The 17,720-nt window shown below is 60.5% G+C and overlaps 1 protein-coding gene across 1 annotated transcript; it reads right to left on the bottom strand.

The window, feature by feature from the left end:
* Nucleotides 1–765: 765 nt before the first annotated feature.
* Nucleotides 766–16,886, bottom strand: HSPA12B (heat shock protein family A (Hsp70) member 12B). The gene is made up of 13 exons (XM_082282536.1): nucleotides 16,723–16,886; nucleotides 14,519–14,564; nucleotides 12,254–12,354; nucleotides 9,706–9,830; nucleotides 8,837–9,023; nucleotides 8,450–8,554; nucleotides 8,034–8,150; nucleotides 6,180–6,351; nucleotides 4,786–4,872; nucleotides 4,272–4,376; nucleotides 3,129–3,387; nucleotides 2,841–2,944; nucleotides 766–1,425 (listed from the first exon to the last, which is right to left on the bottom strand). The coding sequence occupies exons 2-13, from the start codon at nucleotides 14,559–14,561 to the stop codon at nucleotides 773–775; spliced, it is 2,058 nt and encodes a 685-aa protein (XP_082138662.1). The 5' UTR covers nucleotides 14,562–14,564; nucleotides 16,723–16,886; the 3' UTR covers nucleotides 766–772.
* Nucleotides 16,887–17,720: the final 834 nt, after the last annotated feature.

The following is a 17,720-nucleotide window of genomic DNA, read 5'->3' as shown; positions in this document are numbered from 1 at the left end:
CTCAGCTGAAGATGAAGTCAATGGTGGCATCTCCTGGTGGTCCCCACAATGGTGGTCCCAATGTCAGTTGGACAGGAAGTCAATGGTGGCATCCTCCAGGGGGGTCTAAGTTGGACAGGAAGTCGATGGTGGCAGGTCCCAGAGATCCCCATGATGATGGAGGCTCTCGGCTGGACAAGAAGTCAATGGTGGCATCCTCCAGGGTCCCTCAATTGGACAGGAAGTCGATGGTGGCAGGTCCCAGAGGTCTCCATGATGATGGAGGCTCTCAGTTGGACAGGAAGTCAGTGGTGGCAGGTCTCCATGGTGATGGAGGCTCTCAGCTGGAGATGAAGTCGATGGTGGCATCTCCCAGGGGATGTCACCACAATGCCAGGGACATTCAGTTGGACAGGAAGTCAATGGTGGCATCTCCAGGGGGGTCTAAGTTGGACAGGAAGTCGATGGTGGCAGGTCCCAGAGATCCCCATGATGATGGAGGCTCTCGGTTGGACAAGAAGTAAATGGTGGCATCCTCCAGGGTCCCTCAATTGGACAGGAAGTCGATGGTGGCAGGTCCCAGAGGTCTCCATGATGATGGAGGCTCTCAGTTGGACAGGAAGTCGATGGTGGCATCTCCTGGAGGCACCCCCACAATGCCAGGGCCCCTCAGTTGGACAGGAAGTCGATGGTGGCATCTCCTGGGGGCACCCCCACAATGCCAGGGCCCCTCAGTTGGACAGGAAGTCGATGGTGGCATCTCCTGGGGGCACCCCCACAATGCCAGGGCCCCTCAGTTGGACAGGAAGTCGATGGTGGCCCTCACGCTGCGCGCCGTGCGCGTGTCCAGCGCGGTCACCTTGATCTCGGTGTCCCCAAACTGCATGCTGGCGCGGATCTCACGCCGGCCCCACGCCGGGCCCGCGTCCCCCGTGGCGTCCCCCACATCCCCCAGCTCCAGGCTGATGGTGCCGCACTTCCTGACGCCGGGGTCGGTGATGTACACCACGTCATCGGTGTCACAGCAGTAGATGTTGATGATGGTCCGGCGCTGGCCGGGCCGGGCCGGGCAGTAGCTCCGCTGGACCACCTCGCCCAATGCCACCGACTGGTCCACGGCCACGAACTTCTCAAAGATGTCGGTGCACCAGTTCTTGCCCTCCTTGACCAGCAGCTTCTCCCGCGGGTGCTTCCCCTCCACAAACTTGTTGAGGACCCCCACGCCGTAGGTCAGCGGGGACCGGCGCACCCGCACCACGCCGGGGTCTAGGCCAAAGAGCACGGCCCCTTTGAGGATGGTCAGCCCCACGTCCTGCGGGACGATGACCCGGCAGCAGTGGCCGAAGGCGGCCTGCACCGCCCGCTGCAGCATGGCCGACTCGGCAAAGCCGCCCACCAGGAACAGGAATTTGATGCCTTGGACCTCGGGTTTCTTCAAGAGGGTGTCTGGAGCGGGGATAAAAGGAGGGGGTTTGGGGTTGGGCTGGTGGAGAAGAGGTGTGGGGATGGGATGGGGGGATGGGGTGGGGTGATGGGGGGCCAGGGATGAGGGGAGTCCGGGAATGGGAGAAGTTCCAGGGATGGAATGGGGTCCCTGGGACAGGGAGGGTTCCAGGAATGGGGGATCCCAGGGACAATGGGGGGTTCCAGGGACAGGGAGGGTTCCAGGAATGGGAGATCCTAGGGACAATGGGGGTTCCAGGGACAGGGAGGGTTCCAGGGACAGGGAGGGTTCCAGGAATGGGGGATCCTAGGGACAATGGGGGTTCCAGGGACAGGGAGGGTTCCAGGGACAAGGAGTGGTCCCAGGGACAATGGCGGTTCCAGGGATAAAGAGGATTCCAGGGATGGGAGATCCCAGGGACAAGGAGGGTTCCAGGAATGGGGAATCCTAAGGACAATGGGGGTTCCAGGGATGGAGGGGGTCCCAGGGAAAGAGTTGGTCCCAGGGATGTGGGTGGTTCCAGGGATGTGGGATTGTCCCAGGGATGGGGGGTGGATCTCTCAGACATGGGGATGGTCCCGAGGATGGGAGGCTCATAGGGACAGGGGTGATCCCAGGGATAAAGGGGGTTCCAGGGACAAGGAGGGTTCCAGGGATTGGGGGTCCCAGTGACAGGAATGATCTCAGGGACAAAGGTCAGTCCAGGGACAGCAGGGTTCCAGACACAGGGAAGGTCCCGGGGACAAAGGGGGTCCCAGAACTGGGGCGATTCCAGGGACAGGGGTGATCCCAGGGACAAAGGGGGTTCCAGGGACAAGGAGGGTTCCAGGGATGTGGGATTGTCCCAGGGATGGGGGGATCCCTCAGGCACAGGGATGGTCCCAAGGATGGGGGGCTCATAGGGACAGGGGTGGGCCCAGGGAGAGGAAGGATTCCAGGGATGAAGGGACTCCCAGGAATGAGGGGGTGTCCCGGGGATGGATGGGTCCCAAGGATGGGAGGGGTCACAGGGATGGGGGGCTCTGAGGGACAGGGGTGATCCCAAGGACAAAGGGGGTTCCGGGGAGAAGGACAGTTCCAGGGAGGGAGTGGGGTCCTAGGGACAGGGAAGGTCCTGGAGATGGAAGGGGTCCCAGGGATGGGTGAGATCCCAGGAACTGGGGGCTCCCAGTAACAGGGAAGGTCGCAGGGACAGGGGGCGATCCCAGGGACGGGGGGCGATCCCAGGGACAGGGAGTGATCCCAGGGACAGGGGGCGATCCCAGGGACAGGGATGGGGGTGTCCCCCAGGGACGGGGAGTGATCCCAGGGACAGGGGGCGATCCCAGGGACGGGGAGTGATCCCAGGGACAGGGGGCGATCCCAGGGACAGGGATTGGGGTGTCCCCCAGGGATAGGGGTGTCCCCCAGGCCGCACCGATGTGCTGGATGATGTGGGTGATGGTTGGCTGGAACAGCTCGTTCATGGCCTCGGGGGACATCCGCAGCATCCCTTGGGACGACCACTTCACCAGGTTGACACTGGGGATGGACAGGGGACCCAGGCGTCACTGCCCACTCCCGCCTGCTCCTTCCCTGTCCTCTCCCACCCACCCCACCACCCCTGTTCCACCATTGCCCTTCTCTTGCCCTCTCCCCATCCCCAGCATCATTCCCAAGATGTCCCCGTGCTCCCGAGATGTCCCCAAACCGCGTCACCCCTCACTTGCTCTTGCGGAGCGCGGTCTCGACGTTGTGGCCGCGGTGTTTGCGGTAGAAGTCGATGAAGGAGAAGGGCAGGGAGATGTTGAGGGGGCTGGAGCGGCTCGGGGCGGCCGCGCGCTTCCGCGCCTCGAAGGCGATGGTCAGGTCCACCCAGGCCGCTGGACGCTTGGCCTTGAAGGTGGCAATGAAATCGTCCCCGAAGATGTGGCACAGCAGCTTCTCGAAGGCCAGGTCCACGCCCACGGCCCCGTAGGGACCTCCTGAGGGACGAGGATGGAGTCAGGAGGTGGCCCCGTGGTAGCCATGTCCCCTTGGCCGCTACGACCCCCATCACCACGTTCTCCCATGTCCCTATGTCCTCCATATTCCCGTGTCCCCGTGTCTCCCATCCCTGTGTCCCTGTGGTCCCCATGTCCCCATGTCTCCTATGTCCCAGCTCCCGATGTCCTCATGTCCCTCATCACCATGTCCCCCATATCCCCCATATCCCCATGGCACCCCACCCCCACATCCCCCCATCCCAATGTCCCCCACATTCCCGTGACCCCAAACTCACGTGTCCCCATGTCCCCATCATCATCTCCTTGTGTCCCCATGTCCCCCATGTGGCACCCACACCCCCATGTCCCCGTGTCTCCTATGTCCCCCATCACCATGTCCCCCATATCCCCCTTGTCCCCATGGCACCCCAACCCCATGTTCCCCACGTTCTCATAACCCCAAATCCCTGTGTCCCCATGTCTCCCACCACCACATCCCCGTGTCCCCCCCATCCCAACGTCCTCAGGTCCCCACGTAACCCCGTGGCACCCATGTCCCCAGGTCCCCCACACTCTCTTGTCTCCTCCACCCCAGCGCCATCCCTCTGTCCCCCCTCACCCACCACCCCCAACCCATCCCCCCTGTCCCTTCTTGTCCCCCTTAAATCCACCCCCATCCCACTTTGTCTCCCCAGTCCACCCCCCTGTCCCTCTGTCCCCTCTCTGTCCCCCCGGTCCCCTTGCACTTCCCCCCGCCGCCACCAGGTGGAGCCACAGCCCCACCCACGACCCTTTTGTGGGGCGGGGGGCTCCAGCCGGGTTTTGGGGTCCAGGGGGATCCCAGAGCGGGGGAAAAAATGGATGGATGGGGATCCGGAGCCCACCCGAAGCTTTGTAGAGCTCCTTCAGAGTCCCCTGCGGCTTCTCGATCTGGTGCACGGTCAGATCCACGGTCCCCCCGCCACAATCGGCCACGATGTACCTGTCACCTGCGGGAGGGGACAGCGACAGGGTGGCGGTCCTGAGTGACCCCCCCGCGACACCCACCCGCCGGCTGGGAGCTTGAGATTCCCTCAGGAAAATGAAGTTTTAACCAAAATATCGAGGGGTTGGAGGTGGTTTCCCCACCCAAAAAAACCAGCTGGAATTTGGGGGGGGCAGAGGGATGAAGGGATGGGATGGTGGCAGGGAGATCCCGCCCCTTCTGTGGGGTCAAGGGACTGGCCCCACCCGTGTGACCCCCATGGCAAGGGCACCCTCAGCCCCTCAGCCACTCATCCAGGGGGACCCCAGGATCCAGAAAGTCCCCAGAATCTGGGAAGTCTCTGGAATCTGGGAAGTGCTCGGGATCTGGGAATCTCCAGCGGGAACCCCCACCCGTGTTCCCCCCACTCCTACCTGCCTGCATCTCCGACCAGAGCTCCCCCACTCCCGACTCCACCAGGAAGGTCCGGCTGTGCCGGGATCGCCGGAGCTGCTCCCGGGCTGAGGGACAGAGCCAGAGGTCAGCAGTGGGGTCAGGATCCCCTCACTATTTCCATGGGATCCACCCCATTCCCTGGGATCCGCCCCATTCCTGCTGTACTAGGGCTGTACTGGGAGCACTGGTGAGCCCCATATGGCCCAGCTCCACCACAGATGGGCTGATCCAGCTTTTCCAGTGCCCTGCTGGGATCCCAAAGGATCGCACCGGATCCCATGGGATCACCCTGTGTGCACCTGCGATGCCACCTCCGCCCCGGACCCCAAAGCCCGGGTGGGGTTTCCTCTGCTCCCCCCATCCCAAGGACATCAAAGCCACCCGGAAAGGCCGGGATGAATCAGAGAAGGTGGGGCTATCCCGGGATATTTTTGGCACATGGATAATTCCTCATCCTCAGGATCAGCTCAAGCAACCCCATAAATCCCACGGAACCCTGAATCTCCATCTGGGATCACCACCAGCACATCCCAATTCCAGGGCTTGGTCCCAACTGGGAAATCTGGGGCTGTCCCAGGAAAGCCTCAGGATGCCATGGATGGGGGGACACTCCCTTGAGGTGGCCCAGGGACACGGGGTGGTGGCCAAGGTGGCAGGAGGGGGACACGGCTTGGGGGCTTCTGGGAAAGCAGGGAAAAATGCCCTGGATTTGGGGTGAGGGGAATGGGGTCTCTGGGAATGGGGGATCTGGGAACGGGGGGTTTCTGGGGACAGGGGGCTTAGGAATGGGAGAGGTCTCTGGGAGTGGAGGATCTCTGGGGATGGGGATCTCTGGGAACAGGGGTCTCTGGAATGGGGTCTTTGAGAATGGAGTCTCTGGGAACGGGGTCTCTGGGAATGGGGTCTCTGGAAATGGGGGGGTCTTTGGGAATGGGGGATCTCTGGGGACAGAGATCTCTTTGGGATTGGGGGGAATCTCTGGGAATGGGTTTTCTGGGAATGGGGTCTCTGGGAATGGTGAGTCTCTGGGAATGGGGTCTCTGGGAATGGGGGACCTCTGGGAATGGAGTGTCTGGGAATGGGGTCTCTGGGAATGGGGTCTCTGGGAATGGGGGGGCCTTGGAATTGGGTCTTTGAGAATGGGGAGGGGGTCTCTGGGAATGGGGGTCTCTGGGAATGGGGGAGCCTTGGAATGGTGTCTCTGGGAACAGGGGTCTCTGGGAACGGGGGGATCTCTGGGAATGGCATCTCTCGGGACTTCCCCAGCCGTTGCAGCTGCTGGACCCTCCAGACCTGGAACCCAGGCCCAGATGCTATTCCCTGCTCCTCCAGCCCCCGGCCCTGTCCCGACCCCATTTCCTGCACCACTCACCCTGCCGGAAGCTGGAGTCGATGGGGTGGGGGGGCTCTGCCCCGCTGGCCGGGGGCCGGCAGCTCAGCTCGATCAGTTGGTGCAGCCGCAGCTTCCGGCAGTAAATGGAGGCGGCCTCGGGTTCCAGCGCGATCAGCAGCTGCTCCGGGGCCTCCGGGGACACCAGGCCGGCCTGTGGGGACATGCGGTGACAGGGTGGGGAGGGGACAGGGACTGGGGGTTCCCAGAGTGTGTCCACATCCCCTTGGAGCTCACCTGGAGTTGTGGAATGCTGGGGGACCCAACCCTCACCAAACATCCGAATGTTCACCCAAAAACTCAACCGAGCAATCAGCCACCCAGCTCGTGAGCCAACAGCTCAGCCAATGAGCCAAGCACCCAGTCCAACCCATCCAGCCACTCAACCAACCAACCACCCAACCAATGACTCAACCAACCAACCACCCAACCAATGACCTGATCACCAAAACCAACCACCCAACCAATGACTCAATCAACCAACCAACCACCCAACCAATGACCTGACCACCAAACCAACCACCCAACCAACCACAGTCACCCAACCCTGCTCAACCTACCAACCAGCCACCCAGCCCGAGACCCAACTGCTCAACCAACTACCCAAGCGCCAAACCAACCACCTAAGCAACCACCCAACCAATCAACCACTCAATCATCCAACCGCTCCACCAACCATTGACCTGAACACCAAACCAACCACTCAACCAATCACCCACCCACCCAAGCAACCATTCAACCAATGACCCAACCACCAAACCAATCACCTAGCCCGTGACCCAACTGCTCAACCAACCACCCACCCAATCAATGATTCAACCACTCAACTAACTACTCAACCACCTAAGCACTCAACCATCCAACCACTCAACCAACCACCAGCTCAACCAATCACCCAAGCACCAAACCAATCACCCAACCAATGATTCAACCCCGCAACCAACCAACCACTCAACCAACCACCCACCCAATGATTCAACCAACCAACCACTCAACCAACCAACCACTCAGCAAAACAACCGCTCAACCAACGACCCAACCACCCATGCAATCAAGCAACCAACCAATGACCCACCTGCTCAAGCAACCAACCAACCGCTCAACCAACACCCTGACCAACAGCCCAACCACTCAACCAACCAACCGCTCAACCAACACCCTGACCAACAGCCCAGCCACTCAACCAAACAACCGCTCAACCAACACCCTGACCAACAGCCCAGCCACTCAACCAAACAACCGCTCAACCAACACCCCGACCAATGACCCAACCACTCAACCAATCACTCAACCAACACCCTGACCAACAACACAACCACTCAACCAACCACTCAACCAACACCCCGACCAACAACCCAACCACTCAACCAAACAGCTGCTCAATCAATGACCTGAGCACCAAACCAACCACACAACCATTGAACCACTCAATCAACAACCCACCCAACCAACGACCCAACCGCTCAATCAGCCACTCAACCACCCACCTGGCAAATTATCCAACCAACCAATCAACCAACAGCTTTTGGTTGGTTTTGGTTGGGAGGGACCTTAAATCCCATCCAATTTCACGCTCTGCCACTTCCCACTATCCCAGCTGGATCCAAGCCCCATCCCACCCAGCCTTGGACACTCCAGGGATGGAGCAGCCACAGCTTCTCTGGGAATTCCAGCCCAGCACCTCCCCACCCTCACAGGGAGGAATTCCTTCCCAGTATCCCACCTAACCCTGCCCTCTGGCACTGGGAATTCAGTGTGAGGGAGGATGGGAATATCCCCAGAGACCAAATCCCCTGTGAGGGTCACCACGTGGTCACCCCCTGGAGTCCCCCCCACCTTGTAGGCCGCTTCCCGCATGAACTGCTTGGCCGGCTGCTTCCAGATGGCCGGCACGGTGAGGACCCAGCGGATGGCATCGTTCTCGGGCAGGGATGGGCACTGGTCCTTCAGCTCCTGCCAGGGGACAAGCAGGAGGTGACATCCTGGCTGGAGCATGGGGGCTCCCGGTGAATCATGGAATGGGTTGGGTTGGGAAAGGACCTTAAATCCCATCCAGTCCCACACAGGGACACCTTCCACTATTCCAGGTGGCTCCAAGCCCCATCCAACCTTGCCTTGGACACTTCCAGGGATCATGGGGCAGCCACAGCTGCTCTGGGATTTCCATTCCAGGGCCTCCCCACCCTCACATGGAGAGGACCCTACAAACGATTACATTTAGGAAGGAGGAGGAGGGACGGAGGTGGCCCCACCTGCACCGCGTGCTGCTTGAAGAAGCGCAGCGCATGGGCAAACACCTCCAGCGCCGGCATCTTCTTCCCATTGACAGCTTCCAGCTCGGTTTTCATGGTCAGATCCTGCTGGGAACAGCAGATGGATCACACAAGGGGCTGGGAGGTGGCCGGATCCATCACCAAACCTCAGGAATTTGCTCATCCCTCTGTACCCGAGCTGGAGTTCAGGCACTTGAAGCACCTTTGAGCAGCCACATCCACTCACCCTGGAGCAGCTCGGACAGGAGAACCCCAAATTCACCTTAAAATGGGCTAAAACGGGGCTTTTTCCAACATTTCAACTCTCAGCCTGGCCAGGATTCCCCTGGGAATATCAGGAACGTTGGGGTGGGAGCAGGGACTCACACTGGTGCTGTGGATCTTCATCTTAAACTTCTCGAAGTAGAACCACTCGCGGGCCTCCTCGGGGTCCAGGTCGTGGTAGTAATCCCGGGCGGTGTAGCCGAAGCTGTGGAATGTCCCCTCCGGGGTCAGCAGGAGGCTGGTGGGGGTCTTCTGGTTGGCCACGCCTGGGTCCCCCCCTTCCCATTTCCTGCAAAGAGGACCCAGAGCTGGTGAACTTCCAGGGAATGGGTCCTGCCAGGTTGGATTTGTTTCTATGGGCATGGTCTGAAGGACCTTAAAGGGGGACAAAGTAGGAGGGATGACCCTGTTCTGTCCTCCAAGGAATTTCATGGAATTCCAGACTGGTTTGGGTTGGGAGGGACCTTGAAGACCACCCAGTGCCACCCACTGCCATGAGCAGGGACACCTCCCACTATCCCAGCTGGATCCAAGCCCCAGTGTCCAGCCTGGCCTTGGGCACTGCCAGGGTTCCAGGGGCAGCCCCAGCTGCTCTGGCAATTCCAGCCCAGCCCCTGCCCACCCTCCCAGCCAGCAATTCCTTCCCAACATCCCAGCCCAAGCTCCCCTTTCCCACTGGGAAGCCATTCCCTGCCTCCTGTCCCAAATCCCTTATCCCAAATCCCTCTGCAGCTCTCCTGGAGCCCCTTTAGGCTCTGCAAGGGGCTCGCAGCTCTCCCTGGGTCCTTCCGTTCCCCAGGCTGGACATTCCACAGCAGAGAGGCTCCAGCCCTTGGAGTATCCTCATCCCACACATTCCACCCATTGCTTCCAGGAATCATCTCCCACCAACCCAACATCCATCATTTTGGGGCCATAAAAGTCCTTTCCCAGCCCCAGGAGCAGCTCCGGGGCCTCTGGTGGCTCCTCACCTCATCATGTGGATGGCCTCGGGATCGCTGGTGAAGCTGAAGGCATAACCGCTGGAGGTGGTGCCGAAGTCGATGGCCACCACCACGGAGAAGGACGGGGTCTGCTGGGAGCGCACCTCGCTCCGCTGGAACACAAGGAATGGGATCAAGCACTCAGCTGGGGCTGGCTCATTCCAGAAAAGGGGTAAAAAACCCAGGAAGGGGTTCATTCTCTCAGGATTTTCAGGATTTTTTCCAGGATGTTCACCCAACTCGGTGATTCCCTGATGGGTGATTCCTCTTCTTACACATCGCCAACTCATTGGGAAAAGGATCTCCCGTATTCCACGGGGTGGCTGCGGTTGTTCCTAAAGGCAGTTCCCATGGGACACAAGGATTTGGGCAGCCCTGGAGAGGGATGGATGCCCACTGGGGCACCCAGGATGGTTGGGGGGTCCTGTTTTTATTGTGGTGCTGAGCCCTCCTCACTTGAACCCTAAAATCAGAGCCAAGAACCCCCAAAACCTTCCTGGTGTCCAGCCTTGCTCCAAGGGACCTCGTCCCATGTGTCCCCACAGGTCACCCTATCAAAAACCTTCCCTGTGTCCAATCTCACCTTGTCCCAGGTGTCCCCAAGGGTCACTGAACCCAAAACCTTCCCTGTATCCAATCTCACTCCAAGGGACCTCATCCCAGGTGTCCCCAAGGGTCACCGAGTGGAAAACCTTCCCTGTGTCCAGTCTCAGTCCAAGGGACATTGTCCCAGGTGACCCCAAGGGTCATTGAATCCAAAACCTTCCCTGTATCCAATCTCACTCCAAGGGACATTGTCCCAGGTGTCCCCAAGGATCATTGAAACCAAAACCTTCCCTGCTCCCCATCTTGGACCAGGTGACATCATCCCAGGTGTCCCCATGGATCACCCAATCAAAGCCTTTCCCTGCTTCCCATCTCAGACTAGGTGACATCGTCCCAGGTGTCCCCAAGGGTCACCCAGCCAAAACCCTTCCCTGTGTCAAATCTAACCTTGTCCCAGGTGTCCCCAAGGGTCACCCAGCCAAAACCTTCCCTGTATCCAATCTAACCTTGTCCCAGGTGTCCCCAAGGGTCACCCAGCTGAAAATCCCCCTGGCCCAGGCGTTTTGGGATGTTCCCACTGCTGCTCCCACACTTTTCCTTTCCCCGCCCCGTGTCCCTGTCCCTTCCCTCCAGCGCTGTCGCCGTGCCGAAGGAGCCGTGAGGATGTGCCAAGGCCCTGTCCCCGTGTCACCACAGGAAGCTAAAAGCCTCGTTAACTTTTAATGTCCCCAAATTTGATAAGTGCGGACACGAGCTGGCCGGGGAAAATGCCGGGATCAGCAGGGAAGAGGCGGCTGGTGCAGGAATGTGCATGGACAAGGAACTCCAGGGAGGATCCGGCTCCGGAATGCGGCCTCCCACACACCCCCGATGAGGGCAGATGTTTTGTGGGGGTTCATCTGATCCTAGTGGGTTGTTCTAGAGCTGGAAAACCCCTCCATCCTGAAAGTCCCATGGATATAGGTCCTGGGATAGGCTGACCCATCCTGTGGGACTGGGGGGATGGAGGCTGGACTGGGAGGGGAGGGGAGGGGGAGAAGCAACTGGGGAAGGATCAGAGGGGCAAGGACAGCGGGACAGACCCCACAGCCCCCCAGGGACCCCACAATGGCCTTACTGGGACCCCACAGTGGTCTTATTGGGAACCCCATAACAGCCTTACTGGGAATGGCACAATGGCCATACTGGGACCCCACAGTGGTCTTATTGGGAACCCCATAACAGCCTTAACTGGGAATGGCACAATGGCCATACTGGGACCCCACAGTGGTCTTACTGGGAACCCCATAAAAGCCTTACTGGGAATGGCACAATGGCCATACTGGGACCTCACAACTGCCTTACTGGGAACCCCGCAAGGGCCTTACTGGGAACCCCTGGGGTCTTACTGGGATCTCACACTGGCCTTACTGGGGACCCCAAAACTCTCTTACAGGAGATCCCACAGCTTTTTTACTGGGACCTCACAGTGGTGTTACTGGGACCCCACAGTGGCCTTACTGGGGACCCCACAATGGCCTTACTGGGACCCCAAAATTTCCTTACTGGGAACACCATAGTGGTCTTATTGGGAACACCATATTGGCCTTACTGGGACCCCAAAATGGCCTTACTGGGGACTCTACACTGGCCTTATTGGGACCCCACAATGGCCTTACTGGGACCCCATAATGGCCTTACTGGGAACCCCACAACTGCCTTAATGGGGACCCCACAACTGCCTTACTGGGAACTTCACAACTGCCTTAATGGGACCTCACAATGGCCTTACTGGGAACCCCACAACGCCTTAATGGGAACCCCACAACGGCCTTAATGGGGACCCCACAACGGCCTTAATGGGGACCCCACAATGGCCTTACTGGGAATCCCACAATGGCCTTACTGGGAATCCCACAACAGCCTTACTGGGAACCCCACAACTACCTTACTGGGGATTCTATGCTGGCCTTACTGGGAACCCCAATGGCCCTACTGGTCCCCCACTTACCGGTGACTGGGAAGGCGTCAATGGGGCGATGCTGCAGCTGTCATGGGGTGTCCCCGGGGAGCCGGGCGGGGACGGCGTTGGGCACCGCTCGCTGTTGGCACCTGGGGACATGGACGGGTGAGTCCGGCTGACCCCAACCTCCCCCAAAGACCCTTCCCCAAGGAGAGACCACCCGGGACATCCCGATGGAGACGGATCCGGGGTGGATGTGGCGGTGGAGGAGACAGAGTCACTGTGGGGACTTCAGGCATGGAGACATGGAGATCATAAAATCATGGAATTGTGGGGTGGTTGGAGTTGGGAAGGACCCTAAAGATGATCCATGGGCAGGGACACCTTCCACTATCCCAGGTTGCTCCAACATGGCCTGGGACACTTCCAGGGATGGGGAAGCTGCTCCAGGCCAGCAGCTGGAAGGTTTGGATTCAGAGGGAATGGGGGAAAACTTGGAAAGAGGGAAAGGAAGTGTCTGTGGTTCAAATCCTTGGAGACCCAGAGAGGGGAAGCAGGTCCAGCTCGGCCCCTGGGCTGAATTCCAGAACATCCCGGTTTTCTGGAGACCCTAGAAATTCCTGTGTGAGCCTGTGGTGACCCCAAAATCTGGGGGTGGGGACCTCAGGGATGGCACAGCGGATTTTCCCTCCTCCTCTTCCTCTTCCTGGAGCCACCAGCCATCCTTGTCCCTTCCAGCAGCAGAATTCCAGCCCCAGGGACCCCCGAAGATCCCAGAATTGGGATGGGATGAGCCCCAGAGTCCCCCGCACCCCACACCAGGGACACGAGGCTGTCCCACCCACACTGCGCCGGGCACCTGTCTCCAATTAGCAGCCAGCATTAATTAATCACCCCCCACAAAAGAGCCAAAAGAGCTGGACTGGCTCCAGCTGGAAGGGGGCGGCCAGGAAGGGGCTGGGGGAGCCAATGGAGCAACTTTCCCAAGGGATTGGGATGGGGTAAAGTGTTGGGAAGGGGATGTGAGGTCCAGGCGGTGATACCGGGGAGGTGAAGGGACTGTCGGCCCCAAGACCTCGATTTGGGATTGCTGATCCAGCCGGGATCCTGCCGGGATCGGGGCCATGGGAGCAGGGATGACCAGCGCCCGCCCCCAGCCAGGCTCTGGAGAGATTTGGGAACAGAGGAGGCTCCTCCGGGAAGAGCAAAACTCCATCTCCCCTTCGCCAGTGTCCAGACAAACCCACCCCATCTCCCAGTGCCACCAGTTTGCACTGGGACACCCTCTGGAAGCTCAGGAGCCCCAGGGAGTGCTCCAGGAATGCTCTGGGACCCCCCAAAAACAGCAGCAGCCACAGGATTGGGATGGGGCTGGTCCCGACTTTCCGTGTCCGGGGAAGAGCCGAGGCACTGCCACATCGCGGAGTTGGGGACAGCGATTGCCACGTGTCCCCCCCGGAGCCGTGCCGGTGACACGTCTGCTGTCGCCAACACCTGCTCCATAAGTGCCTTTCCCTGTATCCCTGTCTGTCCCATAAATATTTGATCCCAGACAAACGAGAATGGTCTCTCCATCGCCTCCACGTACGACAGAGCTGGGGGGACCGGTGAACCCCCCAGGGGGCTCTGGAGAGCCTTGGACATGAAATCCCATTCCTGCGGATAAGGGTTGGGATCGGGTTGGGAGGGTGGTTAATTCCTGCTGTGGCCTCTGCACTCCTAGGTTTGGGATGGCAGGATTGAGTTTGGGATCAAGGACTCGGATTTGGCGTGTCTGGATCGGGTTTGGGACGGAAGGATCAGGTTTGGGATGGCAGGATCGGGTTTGGGATGGTGGGATCAGGTTTGGGATGGTGGCCTCAGGTTTGGGATGGCGGGATCGGGCTTCAGATGGTGGGATCAGGTTTGGGATGGTGGGACCAGGTTTGGGATGGCGGGATCAGGTTTGGGATGGCAGGATCAGGTTTGGAATGGCAGGATTGGGTTTGGGATGGCAAGATTGGGTTTGGGATGGTGGGATCGGGTTTGGGATGGCAGGATCGGGTTTGGGATGGCAGGATCGGGTTTGGGATGGTGGGATCAGGTTTGGGATGGTGGGATCGGGTTTGGGATGGTGGGATCGGGTTTGGGATGGCAGGATCGGGTTTGGGATGGTGGGATCGGGTTTCCTCCCACACCGGGTTCTGGTTACCCTGGCGTGGGAGCTGTGGAGGGGACACAGAAGGGGAACAGCGAGGGACCCCGACACAGAACGATCTTCTGGGGGGACTCAGGGGACACGTGAGCCAGTGCCACCCCCCGGGACATCCTTACCCATCCGCAGGCTCTGCATCCCGGGCTCCAGGAGCATCGCCATGGCCTGAAAAAGAAAGGGACAAAATCCATCCCTGTGTCCCCTCGGAAGCGTGGGGTGGCCACGGTGTCCCCTCAGTGTGATCCCAGCCTTGATCCCCCCCAAAAACGCACCGGGGACGGGGCTGGGATCTGTAGGATTGGCAGGAGGGGATCCCAAATCCCAGCTCACAACGGGGTGCGGGAGCGGCTGTCGCGGTTTGGGGCACAAGCGATTGTCACTGGCGGGGGGTCACCGGCGGGGGGTCACCGGCTGTCACAGCCACTGTGGGGACAGCGGCCCGCGTTCCTGTCACTGGGAAGATCTGTGGGATACGGATCTGTGGGATACGGATCTGTGGGATACGGATGTGTGGGATGCGGACATGTGGGAATCGCTGTTCCTGCACATTTTTACCCTCAGCCAAAGCACTTTTTTGGGGTCTCGTTTAGGGAAAATCCCAATTTATATTCCTGATGGAAGCACGGTGGCCAAAGGGATCCCAGACCCAGCCTGGACCAGCTCCAAATCTTCTTCCCAGGATAACACCCCAGCTCCTGGCTCCCTTCCCGAGGCTGCGGCATCCCGGCACCTCCGAGTCCCCCAGGCCGTGCCGGCCACTCTCATCCCACAAATCCAGCGGCTCGGGATAGGGCTGAGCTCATCGGGAGAGGCCTCGCCATGAGCCAAACCCACCCACGCGCTGCCGGCCCCCACAGCTTTCCCTGTTCCCAAAAAAAACCCTTTAGGATACAAACGGCAGGTGGGGATGCTTTCCCTGGAATGGGGGTGTCCAGCTCCGGCCACCCCGGAGCTGTGGGTGGGGGTTGAGGTGCTGGTGGCCCTGGGGTGACGCAGAGGGGGGGTCCTGGCAGGTTAGGGGTGGTCCAGGGGCTTTTCCACCAAAATGGGGCTTTCCAGGAGGTTTTCGTGCAGGGACACGCTCCAGAAATCAGCTCCCAACTGTGGGATTTGTGTCTTTTCCAGCAAAAACGCTGCCTGGGGCTCAGGCTGTGGTTTTGGGATGTGCAGGGATGTCCCCAATGTCCCCAACCCCGCAGTCTGAGCTCCCACATCCCGCGGATGGATGGATCCAGAGGGACACACCAGCCCTCGGTGACTCCCTGGATTCATTCCCTGTCCCTCCGTGGCCATGGGGGGTGTCCAGGGGGTCACTCTGGGGTCTGTGCTGACCCTCAGGCTTCAGGTGGCCAAAATCCTCCTTCTTTAGAGCTGGCAGGGGGTGGCCAATAGCCACTTTCGTCCCCAAGGTGCCAACCCCCTGCTGAGGTCCCTGCAAGGAGGGTGGGTGGCCTCAACCCCCCAAGGTGTCCCCCAGTCACCCAGGGGACACAACACCAAGTCCCCAACTCCGGGGGTCCCTTCCAGGGCAGGATCCCGGTGGCTCTGGGGCTCCCTCCAGCAGGAGCAGCGATTTTGAGGACTTTCCACCATTTCCTCCCCTGCGGGGGCTCACGGAAACGGGGAAAGGAAACAAAGTTTGGGACGGGATCAGGCTGGAGGAGCCAGGAGCGACAGCGGGGCTGTGGCATGGCCGAGAGTGGCACGGGGACACCGGCTTGGCCTGGCACGGTGACCCCACAACTCGGGTTGTCCCCACAACTCGAGATGTCCCCACGGGACACCCGGGGTGCTCAGGGCAGCTGTGGGGCTCCGATCCAGATGTTGCGGGGACAGAAGGAGCTGTTTTGTCCCCACATCCCCCCTGTGCCAGGGCTGAGCACGGCTGTGGGGTTGGGGACACCCCAAATCTTCCGGAGAAGCTGTTGGGGTTCCCTGGAGCCCTTTCCCTGTCCCCTCAGCCATGGCTGGGACACGGAGGCCACCCAGGGGTGTCCCCGGCACAGCCCCTGCACAGTGCTGGCACATCGTGGCACTGTCCCTGGTGGTGTCCCCGGTGGTGACAGCGGTGTCCCCCAGGACAGGACGCACGGGGACAGTGCCAGAGCGTCCATCCCCACTCCCCCCCGCGCCCACGGCCCCCCATTCCCACTGGGAAGAGCCCTCGCACTCCTGGCACCGCCCCCCCACCCCCCCCCCTTAAGTGTCCCCAAACCGGGTAGAGACCCCCCGGGGCGGTGCCACCCTCACCTGGGCCAGGGCTGACCCCCACTTCCCCACGCCCTGCTGTCCCCCAGCTGTCCCCAACCCCCCGGCCACTCACCGCTGGAGGGGGGGGGACACAGGTTGGGGACCCCTCGGTGCAGCCCCCGCTTTGCCACTCGGGCTGTGCCCGCCGGGGTGGTGCCCGCGGCTCTGTCCCCGCGGCTCTGTCCCCGTCTTGTCCGCGGCTCTGTCCCCGTCGGGGCCCCGCGCAGTCCCCCGCGCTCCGGCTTCCTCCCACTCCCTGTCCCGGCCCAGGCAGCGCCTCAAATTGCAATTCCAGCTGCAGATGTGGGAGCGGGAGCAGCGGGAGGAGGAGGAGGAGGAGGAGGAGGCAGGGCCAGCCCCGGCCCCGCCGGCAGCGGAACCTCCGCTCCCCGCCCGGCCACGGCCACCGAGGGGGGACAAGGGTCCCAAAGCGGCCGGGATGGGGGACACGCCACCCCCACACCCCCCAGCTCCGCCAGTGTCACCCTGAATTTGTCCCAATCTCTGCCGGGTTTGTCACTGCGCGTGCCGGGTGACATCTGTCCCCACAACCAGCCCCCATCCCGGCTCCAGAGCCCGGGATTATCCTGGGATTCTCCTCCCCAGGGTCGTTCTCGTTCCCAGAGGGGGCTCCTGGATCGGATTGTGCCAGGAAGCAGAGCCCGGGGGTCCCGGGAGGGGGATCAGAGCCGGAGATCCCAGATTTGGGATCAGAGCTGGGAGATCCCGAGGGTGGGAGCAGAGCCGGGGGGTCCCGGGAGGGGGATCAGAGCCGAGGATCCCAGATTTGGGATCAGAGCTGGGAGATTCCAAGGGTGGGAGCAGAGCCCGGGGGGTCCTGGGATTGGGATCAGATCTGGGAGACTTCAAGGGAGGGAGGCAGAAAAAGGGTCCATCCTGCCATTCCCAAAAATAATGGGAAGGAACCACCTGTGGGGGCCTCAAAAGCACAGGCAGAATATTGGGATCGTTCTGATAATCGAGGAATTTGGGATCACTGGGATCACTGAGTTGAAGTAGTTGGGACCGCTGAGATAATTGGGATGGTTGAGATAATTGGGATCATTTGGA

This window comes from Coloeus monedula (assembly GCF_965178545.1).
Source record: "Coloeus monedula genome assembly, chromosome: 5".
Classification (NCBI taxonomy): domain Eukaryota; kingdom Metazoa; phylum Chordata; class Aves; order Passeriformes; family Corvidae; genus Coloeus; species Coloeus monedula.
Note: the sequence above shows the minus strand (reverse complement) of the source record. Positions and strands in the feature narration are given on the sequence as shown.